The sequence below is a fragment of the Canis lupus genome, chromosome 4 (assembly GCF_003254725.2).
Source record: "Canis lupus dingo isolate Sandy chromosome 4, ASM325472v2, whole genome shotgun sequence".
In the NCBI taxonomy this organism is placed as follows: Eukaryota; Metazoa; Chordata; class Mammalia; order Carnivora; family Canidae; genus Canis; species Canis lupus.
Genome location: NC_064246.1, coordinates 73,161,773 through 73,176,839, shown reverse-complemented (window position 1 = coordinate 73,176,839; position 15,067 = coordinate 73,161,773). Strand labels below are relative to the sequence as shown.

At 39.2% G+C, this 15,067-nt stretch overlaps 2 protein-coding genes and 1 long non-coding RNA gene across 19 annotated transcripts in view; 2 read left to right on the top strand and 1 right to left on the bottom strand.

The window, feature by feature from the left end:
• The window catches only part of SPEF2 (sperm flagellar 2), a 171,160-nt gene that overhangs the window by 131,491 nt on the left and 24,602 nt on the right, over window positions 1–15,067 (top strand). For 14 of the 15 annotated variants that reach the window (XR_007410382.1, XM_049109377.1, XM_049109375.1 and 11 more), the window contains 2 exons: window positions 12,193–12,299; window positions 12,999–13,181. Coding sequence is in view for 14 of the 15 variants with exons in the window: in XM_049109377.1 (XP_048965334.1) it covers window positions 12,193–12,299; window positions 12,999–13,181 (290 nt within the window). In the remaining variant the exon portion in view is untranslated. The remainder of the gene's footprint in view (window positions 1–12,192; window positions 12,300–12,998; window positions 13,182–15,067) is intronic. The other variant, XM_049109367.1, reaches the window with a different exon arrangement.
• The window catches only part of LOC112652659 (uncharacterized), a 94,282-nt gene that overhangs the window by 74,333 nt on the left and 4,882 nt on the right, over window positions 1–15,067 (bottom strand). The gene's annotated exons all lie outside the window — the stretch shown is intronic.
• On the top strand, window positions 4–11,088 carry LOC125755006 (zinc finger protein 862-like). The gene is made up of 5 exons (XM_049109378.1): window positions 4–8,820; window positions 8,948–9,165; window positions 9,287–9,495; window positions 9,591–9,714; window positions 9,796–11,088. Exons 1-5 carry the CDS (start codon window positions 7,675–7,677, stop codon window positions 10,148–10,150), a joined length of 2,052 nt encoding a protein of 683 aa, XP_048965335.1. The 5' UTR covers window positions 4–7,674; the 3' UTR covers window positions 10,151–11,088.

Sequence of the window (15,067 nt, the reverse complement as noted above, 5' to 3'; positions counted from 1 at the left end):
GGAAAAATAATTACCGTGGAAAAACCACAGAAAAAGTTAAGACTAATCAGGGTAGCAGTTAACCTGTTCACAAATAACATCAGCCCTCTGGGATCACGTGTCACCAAAAAGATGCCCTCACTGTGTTCCAGCTTGCCACATGTTTGCTTTATGCAACATAGATATGAATGAAACAAACAGGAGGAAGATAGTGACTAATACTTCAGCAGGGTGATGATCCTCCTTCCTGGCAATTCTCCTCTTTGGCCCAACCCTGCCCTGGCCAGAAAGCGGGTAAACTTGAGTCTGACTATGGCAGCTGAGAGAGACAGCCTCTGTATATATGTCCAGTCGAGGGTTTGGATTGGGATCATGAGTTTGCGTTTCTGTCTCCCCCACTAGTCTGGGGAGGGAGACCAGGGTAGAGAACTTCCCTTTTCTCTCAGTGCTTCATAAACTAAGAACAGAACCAGATAAGCTGTCACCAAAATATTTACCTAATTGAGTAATGTGTTCACATGTATGTATACATAGAATTTTATGCCTATGACACTTTATTTCCTTCACTTGCTATCATTATGGCTCTATAGTATGTGCATGGGCTTTTTTTTTTTTTTTAATTCAGTCTCTTTCGACTTCCAGATATTCTTCAATGAATTACATCAGTTGACAGCACAAGTAATTCAGACAGATCATGTAGGTCTAGCATCTCATCTCCATTTTACTGGGCTGGACACTGAGTCACAGAGCAGTTTTTACATATGATCATATGTCATCCAGTCCTCTTCAGATTCAAAGCTCTTGCCTCTTCTCATTGAACTAAGTCACCTCTCAGAAACAAGTTTATTTTATCTTCCAACATCCACCTATTGGAAAATCATTACTTTTTCCCTAGAGAATAGCCAACTGACTTTAGTCTAGCCCTAACACACTTCTACTTTCATAGTGATTATATTTCATTTGTTTTTTAAAAGTTCATTATTTCCGGAAACCCACATCAAATCTCATTAGTCAAAGGACATTCCTTTACTCTAAATCTGAACACCTCTTTGCTAAGCCTAGTGGGTGAAACAGGTGAAATCTTATACACCTGGGTGACCCTCTACCCTGGCACACATCAGCTCATCTAATCAGCTTGAGTGGGTCTCCACCTCGAATATATAAAGGCACACATGACAACTGTGGATGGACACCAACACTGGTTGGCAGTGTTTGGGCAGGAAGGAAATGTGGCCATTGGCAGGTACCAAACAATCTCAGTTTTATAAAGCTGAGTCCACAAAATCTCTTCCATTGTTTGGTCAAGCAGATTCCATTCTCTTCCCCACCGTGTGGGTTTCACAAGGCCCTCTTATTACATATTCCCTTCTCAAAGGTTGCTTTTGCCCTTCATTTTATCCACACTATTTTTTATATAAAATACAAAGATACATGTATAAAGACCCTGAATATGACATATGATTTGATTTAATCCTACATTAGGGTGATGGGATGGAAATCATCCAATTAGCAGGTCAAAACTAAAAGCATTTGGGGACATTTCAGGAGGTAGAAGAGGATTTTGAAAATTGTCAGCCACTCATAATCCCTTTTAAAAGAGACCTTAGTATTTATGATGATAACCACAATACATTCCTGGATCCAACCTCAAAACCAGAGCCTGCACTTCAACTAAACGTTTAAAAACAACAAACAGCAGCTATAAGTTGGCATGTGCATGTCTTAGAAGATTAACTCTAAAAGCCTTTGGGACTAAAATATGTCAACTGATACATTTATCTGTTTTCTAAATACAGTAGAATGAATGCAACAGCTTTCAAAGTATGGTAGAAAGAGGAAGGAAGGAGGAAGAAAGGAAAAGAGGGACAGAGGAGAAATAGTTTTATATATATATATATATATATATATATATATATATATATATATATATTTAAAATGTAGATGTAAAAGGAAAACCACTTGCCCCAGGGACTTAGAATGTAATTTGAAAAGGCAAGCATGGAAGAAGAAAATATAAACTTCTATTGAGTTTCTTTCTGGAACAGAATATGAACTTTATAAAAGTGTGTAAAAATGCAGAGCAAGAGAGGATCAGTGCCCAGTGAAAGTAGGTCAGGGATACAGAGGATATCTAAAGTTAGAGGAACAGCCACTAGCCAACATGCAAATAAGAGGCATGGGTGTGAATGTTCAGGGAAAGGTCAGGAGACTGTTTTGCTTCTCCTTCCCCAACTGCACGAGCAGCAGGCAAACAGATGGGGAAGGCTTTTCTGTCTGAGGAACCACCACCAGCCACCCAAGCTGGAGAATCCACCCAGATTTAAGAATAACCATTGTAATTACTGCACAAGTTACAAGGCTATACAATACTGTGAGATTTGGAAGTCTTACAGGTTCAATAAATCAGTTTACATTCTTTATTATTTGCTCAATTATGCTATTTGAATACATATACACACACATATTCATTGCTTTTCAAGTACATGTAAGATTTAGCACAGTATCAGGTAGTCTATCATTAAAAGTAATATTCATTGTAATTAGTCTTGCTAATGTTATAAAGGAAGGCAAAATAATGATCATTCCATTTTCTGCATCCCAGAGTCACAGATCTGTGATGATTTCTTAGAAGTCAGGCTGCAAATGTTGACATTGGCCCTCCCTGAGGAAGTCCAGTAGTTACCAGTCACCCTTTCTCACCAATTCCCTTAGCCCCAAAAAGATCCTTTGTCTTTCTTCCTCAGCTCTGTGATTGTTGTCCACTGCCTTAAATAATATACAGCCATCCATCTTTTAAGTGAAGTCTTTTGTCATATTCCTTCCGAGAACTAGAAAACAGTCTTTTATGATACCTTCCACTGTGTTTACCTTAGAACTCTACAGTTTCAAAAGACAATCTTAGTTGAAGTGATCGGTTTTCAAAGTATGGAGCAACTGGCTAAAAGTGGCACATTTCTGAATGTGTGATCCTACAGAACTTCTTCCTTGAGCTTGAAAATTGCTGTTATTTTTAAGCCAAGAAATATGAGCATTTCCTTAAACTATTTCATAAATGCCAATGTAACCTATGGTATCTAAGATGTAACTTTGAAGCTTACTAAAATATGGTAAAATATGATGAACAGATGGATGTTTCTCTAGGAAAAAAGCATACATATTTACACATCGTCATTATATGACCAGGTCTACCAGAGGATGTTTTAGCACATTTATAAGGAATGGTGATGTCATGAAGTTTCACTTTGGTAACTTTTAATTATGTTGCATAAATAAATTTATTGATGGAAATTGAAAATCCTTAAGTAAAACAAGTGACTTTAAATACTTGTAACTAGTATCAGGATATAAACAGAAAGAACCAAAGCTTATGGAGTTTTTTGCTGAGTATTAGCTACTCTACTTGAAAAATAGAAGTCTTCATTAAAATAGTCCTTACTAAAAAAAATAAAAATAAAAAAATAAAAATAAAATAGTCCTTACTAAAGATAATGGAAAATTGAAAATGCATCGTATACCGCAATGCTTATATATTCAACACTCCTCTCGTGGTCAAAATCTGCCACTTGTGATGATTTTAAATCTCCTTTAGTAAAGGTAGTCATGAGAAATAAAATACCATCTGTTGATATGATCATCACAAAAATGCCAGAAAGGAAAAATGACTGTATGCATGATAATCCAACAAGATCGTACAAAATGCAAGGAAACAATTTGTCATGCTGGCATTTTCCATGCTACCCAGCAAAGATCCATACTTTAGAATCTCAGGAGCAGCTTAAGTAAGAGAAAGCCAGTGCATCGACAAGACATTCTTTTATTGACTGTCCCGGGAATCATTTCCATGAGCGTACTTCCAGCACAGGGTGAAATTTAGTGAACGTCCTCTGAATTATAACAACAGCCAATATTGGCATGGTGTCAGGCCCCATGCTAGCATTTCCATGTTGATTCACTTCTTACACATGGCTGGCTGAGTAAAAAGACGCCGCTATGGTTAAGAAGGGTCAGACAGCTCTTTTCAAATCTACCTTTTGTCAAATGATTGTATATGATCTTGGGTAAGTTATTTACCCTCTCTCTTCTCAACTTCCTCCTCTGGAAAATCGGATATTTCAATGGAGTTGCTATAAGCATTAAAGTAATTAATATAAGTAAAATATTTAGAGTCTGGCACATAGAATGTGTAATTTAAATGTAATATAAGCCATTGTCATTTATTTATTTTTTTAAAGATTTTTTTAAAATTTATTTATTCACGATAGTCACAGAGAGAGAGAGAGAGAGGCAGAGACACAGGCAGAGGGAGAAGCAGGCTCCATGCACCGGGAGCCCGATGTGGGATTCGATCCCGGGTCTCCAGGATCGCGCCCTGGGCCAAAGGCAGGCGCCAAACCGCTGCGCCACCCAGGGATCCCTAATTATATTATTATGGTAATATATTATTATATATAATATTATAAAGTAATATTTGTATATATGTAAATAATATTTATTATTATATAACATGTAACATTATACAATACAATAGTGAATCAAACTATTTCAATTATTACCTAAAATGTTAGCTCCATATGCTGAAGGTACACATACCACAACAGGCATCTAGAGCATTACTCTGGAACATTTCCAGAAAAAAAAAAAATTACACCACCTGATAGAATTAAACCATAAGGTATGTGGCTCCCCAAGGGGACCATAAACATCTCAAACAAAAACACTCATTTTGTGTACTGCATTAAGCTCTGGGAGGAACATCTTGTCTCTAAACATCAAGTGCCAAGCACATCAGGAAGACAGTCTTTTTCCAATGGAAGCTATTTGGATTCTGTTGAAACCAGAACACTTTAGCAATGTTCCTCAGGCCCCACTTAAACCAAAAGAACTCCTTTTCTTTGTAAACCCATCAGTATTCCATGTAATGCCTGTAGATATTTGGTTCATGGCTATTTTGGCTTCTGCTTGAGTGGCTCTGCTTGAGAGAACACAGCCCAGCAAATTCCACATCTGCATCACTTCTTCAAGAGAGGCAGCTTGTAGTTGTTCAAGGTTATGATACTGTTCTAAAAACTGGGAAGGGGACCTCCTTTGAGAGGCTCTTTTTTAGAGACCCTTAGGTTCAATGATTGGCCTCAGAGACATAAGGCACAAACAGAACTCTTGTCTGTGGTGGCTAAGCTAGATCATTCGGCTACATGGTTTTTACAAGAATTCAAAGGAGGAAGTAGTTACTGCTGCCTGTGCAGGTCAGAATAGGGGTTAACTCAGAGGAGAATTGTTAAAGGAAGCTTCCAGGAAGAAAAGCAGGGGAAAGCATACAAAGGGGAAAAGAGAGTAGACATTGAAATTTTTGAAGTTGCATGACATATTCAAGGGACAGCCAACAGACCAATTGGGGCAGGAGGCAGGAGGTAAGGACCACAAAGGCTTTGTGGGCAGATTGTCAAGTCTCACAGTGGCTTGCAAAGGACACACAGGAAAGGATTATCAAAGGCCTTTAGAGCCAGATGCTGTGGTGAGTGGATTACAGGGAGGAAGAGACTGTCTGAGAACTCAGCAGATGCTGCTCTGTGTCGCTACAGAGCCTTGGCCAACAGGAAGACAGGATTTAAGGGCATGGAGGGTGGGGTGGGGGGATCATTAGAAAGTTCAGTGGATCTTTTTAAGCTAGTGTCTCTGAGAAAATTGTAGAAATAGGATACTCTATATATTTGCAGGAAGGTAAGCCCCATGTAATCTGAAACCTGCTTAAATTAGTCTGACTTTACACAAATCAAAAAATACAGAAGGATTTCTTACAAAAGGTACCCTAGGGAAGGATTGATGTTATTAACAGAAATACCTCTCCAGGTGACAAAATCTAGGGATTATGCAAAAAAGGAGTAAGGCCCCTGTATGTCCTGTGGTTCTCTCGGTGGGTGAAGATCACGGAAATGCAGTAGTAAATCTAGAAGCCTTTGGACCTGTTAAAACCATTTGTGGGCAGAGTTTCAGCTACTTCTTCAGGAGGAACCACATTCTCATGAAGCCAGAGAATTTACATGAGGCAAATGAGAAGTATGTGCTCAGAATCAAGATAACACCTTCTGGAAAATCTGCTCATAAAACTACAAATGTAAAAGCTAGCCAAATCGGTAGTGAAAGTTAAAGTCCTTCCCTTCAGTAACTAGAGACCTCTTGTCTCACGTATTCATTCCTGGGTTCACCAGCACGGATGTGCGTGGAGCACGCACCGGCTTGGGACCCAAGGTCTAGCGTGGGAGACTTGATAACCCAAGTAGGGTCTAGAATGAAGGCCGGACGTATTAACCACAAGGGGGCTCACTTCAGGACACAATTCATAGTTAGGATCTAGGAAAATGACAACAGTTAATATTTAGGATCTGGTGGGGGGTGGAGAAAACAGGGATGTGTTTTAACAGTAACAACTGCAAAAAAAAAAAAAAAACTGATTAAAAGGCAAAATAGAAGTTAGGTGCAAATCGGGGAAGAAGGCAGCAGCAGGTTGACTAATGTTGAAGGCTTCCAAGTAGAAGACGTTAAGAGATATGTGATCATGAAAATCAGTTAGGGATGTTTATTTTCCTAGACATCTGCCAAGTGCTTCGCGCTCACCTAGGCATGATAGAGCACAAAGGAAAGAAGTGTGGTTCTGTCAGAAGAGTTTAAAATCTAGCTGTCAGTCAGCCTAGGACAGGAAAGCAGTGAAACGAAATGAAATGCTGAGCTTGTATGTTGACATGAGGTAATTTAGTACAATATCACACAAACACATGTTCCACTTTCCTGTTAACCTATAACATAGGACAAAATAATCTAATGATCGGGAGGGTTACCGAAGTCACAGGAGGGAAATAAATGGGTGGCCTAGGCTGCCTGCCTTTAGAGAAAACCTGTATTTTAGGACATTGCTTTGTGTAATTTAAATTTTTTGTCCTTAGGTCCAGATAAATATATATATTCCAGTCTCCAAAATGTATGTTTCAGATATTAGATCTTTGGGGAAAAGAAAAAGATGAGGCATGAGGCATGGCTCCTTGAAACCACCTGGGACAGGTCTCGAAGCCTGAAGCCCTTTCTGTAAATGAACAGGCTGGCTCTAGTACTGCCAGTGAGGATGGACTGAGGTGGGAGGGAAGAGATGGCCAAGGTGAATCTTGTAGACATGCCGCCTTGCGTGTCCTGTTACTCTTTCTTCTCACTACAGGAAGCAAATGTCAGCAAAAAGCAATGTCTCTCTTATGCGTAGAGAACAAGATTCTAGAGTGAAGGAGAGCGTAGCAGCCTTTGCCCTTATGAGAAATCTGTGATAGTGAAGTGAGTAAGCATGAGGGCTGTAGAGTAGGATTGCCTGCTAGCGATCCACTACTCCACCACTCACCAGCACCGGGACAACAGACAAATTAATCAATCTCTTTGTACCCTTGTTTTTTTTTTAATCCATAAAAATGACAAGTAATTGGTATATTTTCTTACCTATAAAATGGAGATGATGGATTATGAGGATTAAGTGGTATAAGCCACTTAAAGCACTAGCCAGAATGCCTGACATACTACTTGTAAGCACTCACTGTAGTTTTTCCCAGAAATAGTGAGCAAGTTTTGGGGTCAGAGATAAGCAAAACTGAAGGTAGACATTGGGGGTTGCTGAAAATAACAACGTGGAGTTATTTTAAAGGCAGGGATCCTCCAGGTGACATGAACCGAGTCACTGAAAAGCAGAAAAGGCTGCAGAAGCTTGACCATTACCTTCCAAAAAGGAACGATCAATTTTTGAAAATCTGGCTGAAAAAATACCCTTGGCTTATATATGATGAGATGTTAAATCTTATGTTCTGTGGCCTGTGTCGTAAACATGGAGTGAAGTCAAAGGGAAATCAAGTGAGTTTTTTTTATGGCACTGACAACTTTAGGACAGAATTTCTCAATGCACATCATCTCAGTGAGGCTCATGCCAAGGCTTCACTAATGGAAGCAACAAATGGTTCTCCAGTGAATGTCGCCACCACAGAGCTCATGGTGACAACCATGAGCAAAATCACCCTCGGGAGAGTAGAGAACTTATTCAGATCATGCCATGCTATCGCCAAGACGGGACGTCCTCTCAAAGACTTTATCTGGATGTGCAAGTTGGATGATATGAAGGGGGTCGATATCGGCCCCGTATTCAGAACTAACAAATCAGCAAGAACCTTTACATATTTTATTGCTGAAGTGGAACGGAAAAATCTTAGGGAGAAACTAGAACAAAGTAAATTTTTCTCTGTCCTCAGTGACGGAATCACAGACAGTTCAACCAAGGCGGCTGAACTTGTCTACGTGCAGTTTGCACACGCGGGAAAAGTGCATTGCCAAATTGCTGGGGTACAGACAGTAGAAAGGGAGGATCCTTTGGCAATAAGAGATGCCATTGAAAGAACTCTAGAGAGAAATCTTCAACTTAAGCTATCAGACCAAGACTGGGCCAAGAAACTGGTTGGTTTTGGAAGTGATGGTGCCCTTGGCTCAGGGAGAGAAAACAGCAGGGTGGCCCTGCTTTTAAGAGAAATCCAGCCATGTGCTCTGACTGTATACTGCTTTGCACACCATCTTGAACTGTCTTACAAGGCGGTGTTCCAAAGCGTTCCCCTGTACAACGACGTCAGAAATCTTCTTCACAGCATCTACCACTTCTACCACAGTTCCCCTCTGCACAGGAGTTCTCTGGTAACTGCTTTCAAAGGCCTTCACCTTCGACCTGTGATGCCTTCTCAAGTAGGGGGCAGGAGGTGGCTTCAGGAACTACAGGCAGCTCTCCAGAACTTTCTCAAGGGATATCCTGCAATAGTCCAGCAACTGCATTCGGTAAGTAATTTTGAAATACCACGCTGTGTTAGCTTTCCAGAGTGACAGAGAATATTTTTATTAAGCAATTTGAAATCATAACTCTGAGAAAGACAAACCAGTATTTTATTCCTGATCTATGTTACAGGGAGATGAAGGCAGGAGTGACACCAGTCATCAGAAAGCCAAGGAACTCCTGGGGTTCCTTCTCCAAGCAAACATTGTTAAATTTATCCACTTCTTAGTGGATGTCATTAATGTCCTTAGCATTCTTTCCCGTGTCAATCAAAACAGAAATTCTTCCATTGCTGATGTATTTGCCACATTAGAATCAACACTGGAAATGCTCAGAATATATCAAACAAGGTGAGGAGTTGGGAAATGGTCTGAGGGTCTGTCAAACTAGACAGCATGACTGGGGACATTATTTGCCAGGTGCTTTTTCATTTAATTGTTTATTTGGGGAATTTTTTTTTCTCCTCCCCAGACCAGGACCAAAGGAACGTTGGGTGGATTCGGTCACGCACTTTCATGGCAACTGCCTGGGAGGAAAGGGAGACATTTCTGATGTGAGAAGAGTAGTCTTAACACATCTTATCAAGAGGCTGCAAGGTTGCTTCAGAGATGCCAGCCAAGATGTGCTGAAGGCAACCATGATTGGAAGCTTTAAACTGTGGCCTGCGAAGATAAATCAAGGTACCCTGTATGCACTAACTCCAAACCTTTTGTACTTTGGCTGTCTGTAGGTTTCTTTCTTATGTGTGACTCTTTCTCTTGTATATCGATGGCAGAATTTGGAGAAAAAGAGGTATCCACCCTGATTGCCCATTATGAACCAGTACTGGAAGCTGCCAACGTGGAAATCGACGAAGTGGACGCTGAGTGGAGCATGCTGAAATTAGAGATGTATGCTAGGTAAGCATGGTTGGTATTTACAAATGTTTGAATGGCACTTGGGAGTCTCAATAATTTATATTTTTCATTCTTCCCCGCTAGATTTCAGAACATCCGCAAATTGACCTGGGATTTTGTGAATTCTGTTTACTTACACAAGTATCCAAATATCTTGACGTTAGTGGACCTCGTGCTGACCCTCCCTGCAAGTTCCGCGGAGGCAGAACGTGGCTTTAGTCAGATGAAACTCACCAAGTCACAAATGCGTGCCAAAATCAAGGCTGAAAGTATGACGGATCTCCTTGTAATTCAGTTGAATTCTCCGGACATTAATAACTTTGACCCTCGGAAAGCTATCCATTTATGGAACACAAGAACACCATCTTCAGCTGATGACACAAGACCTAATTCTGCTTATTCATCAAACTCCGAAAGCCATGATGAAAGCGATTCGTAATATGACAAATGTTGACTTTGTCACTGATCAAAGCAAAAACAAATTCTTTGTAATCTGAAATTTAGAAGTAAAAAAGTAGCACTCTTCATATCAAACACGAAAGGCATTTGGCATCTTATCAAAGTGAAAATTCTCTGTACTTTCCTTTAAAAAAAAAAGATGTATTTATTTTAGAGAGAGAGTGTGCATGAGGGAGCAAGAGGGGGGGTGCAGAGGGAGAGAGAGAATCCTAACACAGACTCCCCGCTGAGGGCAGATTCCAGGATGCCAAGATCATGACTTGAGCTGAAATCAAGAATTGGCCTCTTAACTGACTGAGCCACCAGGCACCCCATCCTGTACCTTTCTAAGTCTACTTCTATATCCACACATTCCTTCACGTTCTTTGGATGCAGTGTGTTATTTTGATGTCATCTTTTGCAGAGTTATTGCTAAGGGTGGCTAGACTATGACTATGGTCTGAATTCCCTTTGGCCTAGAACCTTCCCATAGTTCTAAATGACAGCTGCATTAGATAACTAACTTGGGCCAAACCGAAAAAGAGGTTCATTTGCTTGTTTGTTTAGATCCATGAATAAAATTTCTAAGTTTATCTGTCTATGTTATCACATTTTATGTGAAGGTCATATCACCATATGCCTTGGCAATGTCAAGATCATATATTAAAATACTTTTCACATTTCACACTAAGGTCGCCACATAAATAATTACTGTGTAAGCTGGAAGTATTGTCTTACAACACTTTGCTTGCACCACAGCTATTAAAGAAAGTGGAACTATATTGTACATAATTTTTAAATACTTAGAGCCTCCTCATGGTTTCATAAAAGAGAATTTATTTATGGTTTCATCTTGAAGAACATGAGGGATTATTTCTAACTTGTCTAAAGACAATGTGGTTTTTCCTGAAAATAAAGCTCATTTTATTGAAAACTCTACTACCTGGGAAAATGTTTCTCATCTCTTTAAAATTGGATACATGGGTTTGATCAAAAAGGATAGAGAATTTATTTCTGAATGACCTGTTGGATGGCCAGTCATATCAAAGAAAGATAGATTCTGCTCTTGCCACCCAAAAAAATAATTTCCAAAACTCAAAATTGTGTATTTGGTTTGAACCACTGACATTTAAAAAGGATTCATGCATTTTCTTAAAGGTTAGAAAAAATGTTAAGGTTCACATGGGACTTTCATAAATGCTAAAAATTCAGATGTAAAAAGAATTTGAGATGCTACATCTATGTTTCTATTTCTACTCTTTTTATCTCTAAATAAAGAAGGATAGCTCTATACTCTGGACCTGAAAGACCGAATACATGTAGGAGTCTCTCCTGACTCTAGAAGGTACTTCTGTCAGAGGGGTAGACAGACATTTTTTAAGTAGATTCATTTATTTTTGTTTTCCTATTTTTTTCCTATTTCTTTTTAATGCATGTGCATGCAATTTGAAATGAGAGACAGACTCTCTTCTGTACAGGATAAAATATAGAGGCAGTTAGATAATGAAATTGTCACTTCCAGTCCAGTGGGCTAACAATTCAAGTCTCCCCACATTTACAAAAACAAATCTCTGCTGAACTAAGTGCAAAATGAGGATAAATGTGTTATCATGATTACAGTGGTGATTTGTATGCATTTGAAACACTTTTATCCCACACTCACCAAAGTAGTTTATTCTTATACCCTACTGTATATAGGAATACTTAAGAGGTTTTTTTTTTTTTATTTTACTAATTCTACTCTGAGCAAAAAGTCAAGGGAATATTCAAAATTCAAGTATAAATTCTCAGTGTTTTTGCCCAATCCGAAGTGATTTATTACCCAGCCGAAAAATACATTACAACTTAGCTGAGACAATGAGAGCACATCAGGAAACTGATTAGTATTTTTATATTTTCAAATGTCTTCTGTTGCTAAAGATTATAGTTTTATATAACATGAATAAAGTGATTATACAAATGCCTATTTTTGTTCTGCTTTAGCAAAAGAAAAAAAGCCGTGTCATATAACATAATTAAAAAATATTTTTCATTATGCTCTAGGCATAATAGGACATAAAGCATTTACTGACATTCTGCTGGATCTGGTAACCCTGAACCTTGGAACAAACAACTTACCTAGTAGTTGGATGCACCTCACGCAACCAGAAGTAAGCTTCCATTTTGTTTGGGTTTCAAAACTCAGAATTCTTATTTGAATTAAGACAATAGTTTTAAATCATCAGTACTTGCAGTATCTGACATTTTAGGAGGCAATCAATAAAATTTGAATGAAGAGCAAACAAACTTGAATGTAAGATGCACTATGCATGTGCCCAGTATTGAATGAATGAATGATGCCACCGACAGTCAATGAAACATCATGGAGCCCAGGAGGCTCAGTCTGTGAGCTTGTATATGTTACTAACAGAGGGAATGATCCTGACTAGTAACAGTAGATGATTCTGGCATTCTTGCTTTTCAGTGTAATCTGTTCCTTAAGAATGTACCAGAAAACAAAATGGTTATAGTTTTCCTTACAGGCTGTGGAGCCCTTGCACAGTCACATCTAGAATCTTTATCTTCCCTCTTGAAAAGGTACAGAGTCACTGGAGTCACATGTGTAAATTCATTGTATAACAGTAAGCAAAAACCCAAATGTCAAGGAAGCAAAAAAGTAAAAGTACCTAAGTATCTGATGTGGATTGATTAGTAGAACCGGAGGAAATAAGCCTGAGAACTGACTCAATCTATTCACCCATATAAACTCCTCCTTCCTTCATCTGAATGTCCCATAAAAAACATGAACTGATAGAGTTTCAAGGTAGAGTCATACAAATATTCCAATGGCATTTCCTGTTTTCTTCTAGTTGCAGGAGTTAACATCTTTAGTAATAGTAAATTCGGAGTTTGTGGACTGGCGGAAATTCCTATTAGTAATCTCGATGCCTTGGCCCATCCCCATGGAGGAAGAGCTCCTCGAAACCCTGCAGAGGTTCAAGGCGGTGGATGAAGAGCAGTTGGGCACCATCACTTTTGAGCAGTATATGCAGGTTGCTACCAGGGTCTGGTGGCACTAATAATACTGGAGTACTTTTAGCCTAAGAAACGTATAACCCACTGATATCACATTGCCAGGTCTTGGGCCAGTGTTCTTCCCTTTGGCTGTCCATGTCTGGGCACCCAGAGGCAGTGCAGCCACTGTCCAAGTGCCAGATGGAAGTCTAGCTTCCACCTCCAGGGGAAAGGATCTGGAAAAAGTCAGAGCTGCTAGGAGAACTAAGAGTTCTGAAAGAAGTCACATCAGCTTCATTGTCCTTTTCCTAGCTCCTACACAATGGTTCTAAACCATGGCCAAAAATTAGAATCGCCTTCAGAGCTTTTAATACATCTAGTGTCCAATACCCAATACTCTGGGAGTAGTAACAGTAGTACTACCCAGGGAAATGAACACAGGGAGAGGGGAAGGTTTGTTTTTTGTTTTTTGTTTTTTTTTTTGGTTTTTTGTTTTTTTTTTCTCCATTTGGTCATGATCATGGTGAATGATGAGATAGTTTTTGACAAGTTAAGCTTGAAATGTCTGAGAGAAGTGCAGACAGAAACGTCCAATCTGATATAGCAGATGCAGAACAGATTGCAAGTCACTATCATGTAGGCAGTCGTTAAATTTAGGAAGGGACGAGATACCCAAAGGAAGTGTCGAAAGTGATGAATAACTCAGTAGCATGAAACCTGGCCACTGGACTGGGTAGGAAGGATATATAACAGGTGACCTTTTCCAGAGCAATGTTGGTAGGGTACAGAATCCAGATTGCATAGGATTGATTACATGAATAGATCTCTAGGAAGTGAAGATAAAAGTCAATTCAGTTTTTAGAAGTTTGGGTAGGGAAGGAGAATGAAACCCCATAACTAAGGGGGACTGAATTACTTAATTTTGTGTCTACTAATTGAAATCATCTTATTGCTCATCATTTCACATTGCTGGTAAACACAAAAGATGGAAGCAATTATAAGGTTCTAATTTTGAAATAGGGTAATACTCTTTAAGTGCCTGTGTCTCATGTGTATTTCAATATTGAAAGAGCACGTCCCTTCCTGCTTCTCTTTTTGTCCTTAATGGATGGTATGCTTATAGACAGCCCCGATGTTCCCAAGCTTGTGCTGTTCAGCCAGAGGAAATAACACTTGAATAGAAGAAGGTTCCTTCAAGGCTGGTCAAAGCAGGTGCTTGGCTGATTGGGCTTTGATATATTTGCTTCCCTAGTAGAACGATTTATGGATACTATCGCTGATCTTGACTTAAAACTTGTGAAAACGATTTTGTCTAAAAACAAAAACAGAGCAAAACTCACTCTGGTTTCATCACTGAAAGATTTTAAAAGTGAGCACTTGCGAAATTACCAACCTTCACTACAGTATGTGCCAATTACTCCAGGCTATCAATTTAAACATCCTTTTGTACAAAACATGAGACAAACAAAGGATGTTGGCAATTTTTACCAAAATGCTGAGCCAAAACCAGAAAGCTCCTTTACCAAAAGTGTAAATTTCTTAGAGAAAGTTGGTCACTGCATTTAAAAGAAACACAGAAGTACTTATTTGAACACCTCCTGTGTTTGGGGAGCAGTAGATTTCCGATTTCTGAACTCAGCACTCTTCCCCACCCACCCAATTCCTCGTCCACAGGAGCCCCAGGAGAAGGAGGCCATTTGGAAAGGCTCAGTTGGTCATCCCACATGACTTTCACAGATTTCCAACACTTGCCAGCTCACACACACACGCCAGAAACAAAACCAAAAAAAAAAGAAAAAAGAAAAGAAATAAAGAAAGAAGAAAAGAAAGAAAGAAAGAAAGAAAGAAAGAAAGAAAGAAGAAAGAAAGAAAGAAAGAAAGAAAGAAAGAAAGAAAGAGAAAGAAAGAAAGAGAAAGAAAGAAA

Excerpts from the sequence above, each read along its gene's own strand:
- LOC125755006 (XM_049109378.1), top strand. The coding sequence starts at position 7,675 with ATGAACCGAGTCACTGAAAAGCAGAAAAGGCTGCAGAAGCTTGACCAT. Across the intron at positions 8,821-8,947 it reads TAGTCCAGCAACTGCATTCG|GGAGATGAAGGCAGGAGTGA; the intron begins GTAAGTAATTTT and ends TCTATGTTACAG. Across the intron at positions 9,166-9,286 it reads CTCAGAATATATCAAACAAG|ACCAGGACCAAAGGAACGTT; the intron begins GTGAGGAGTTGG and ends TCTCCTCCCCAG.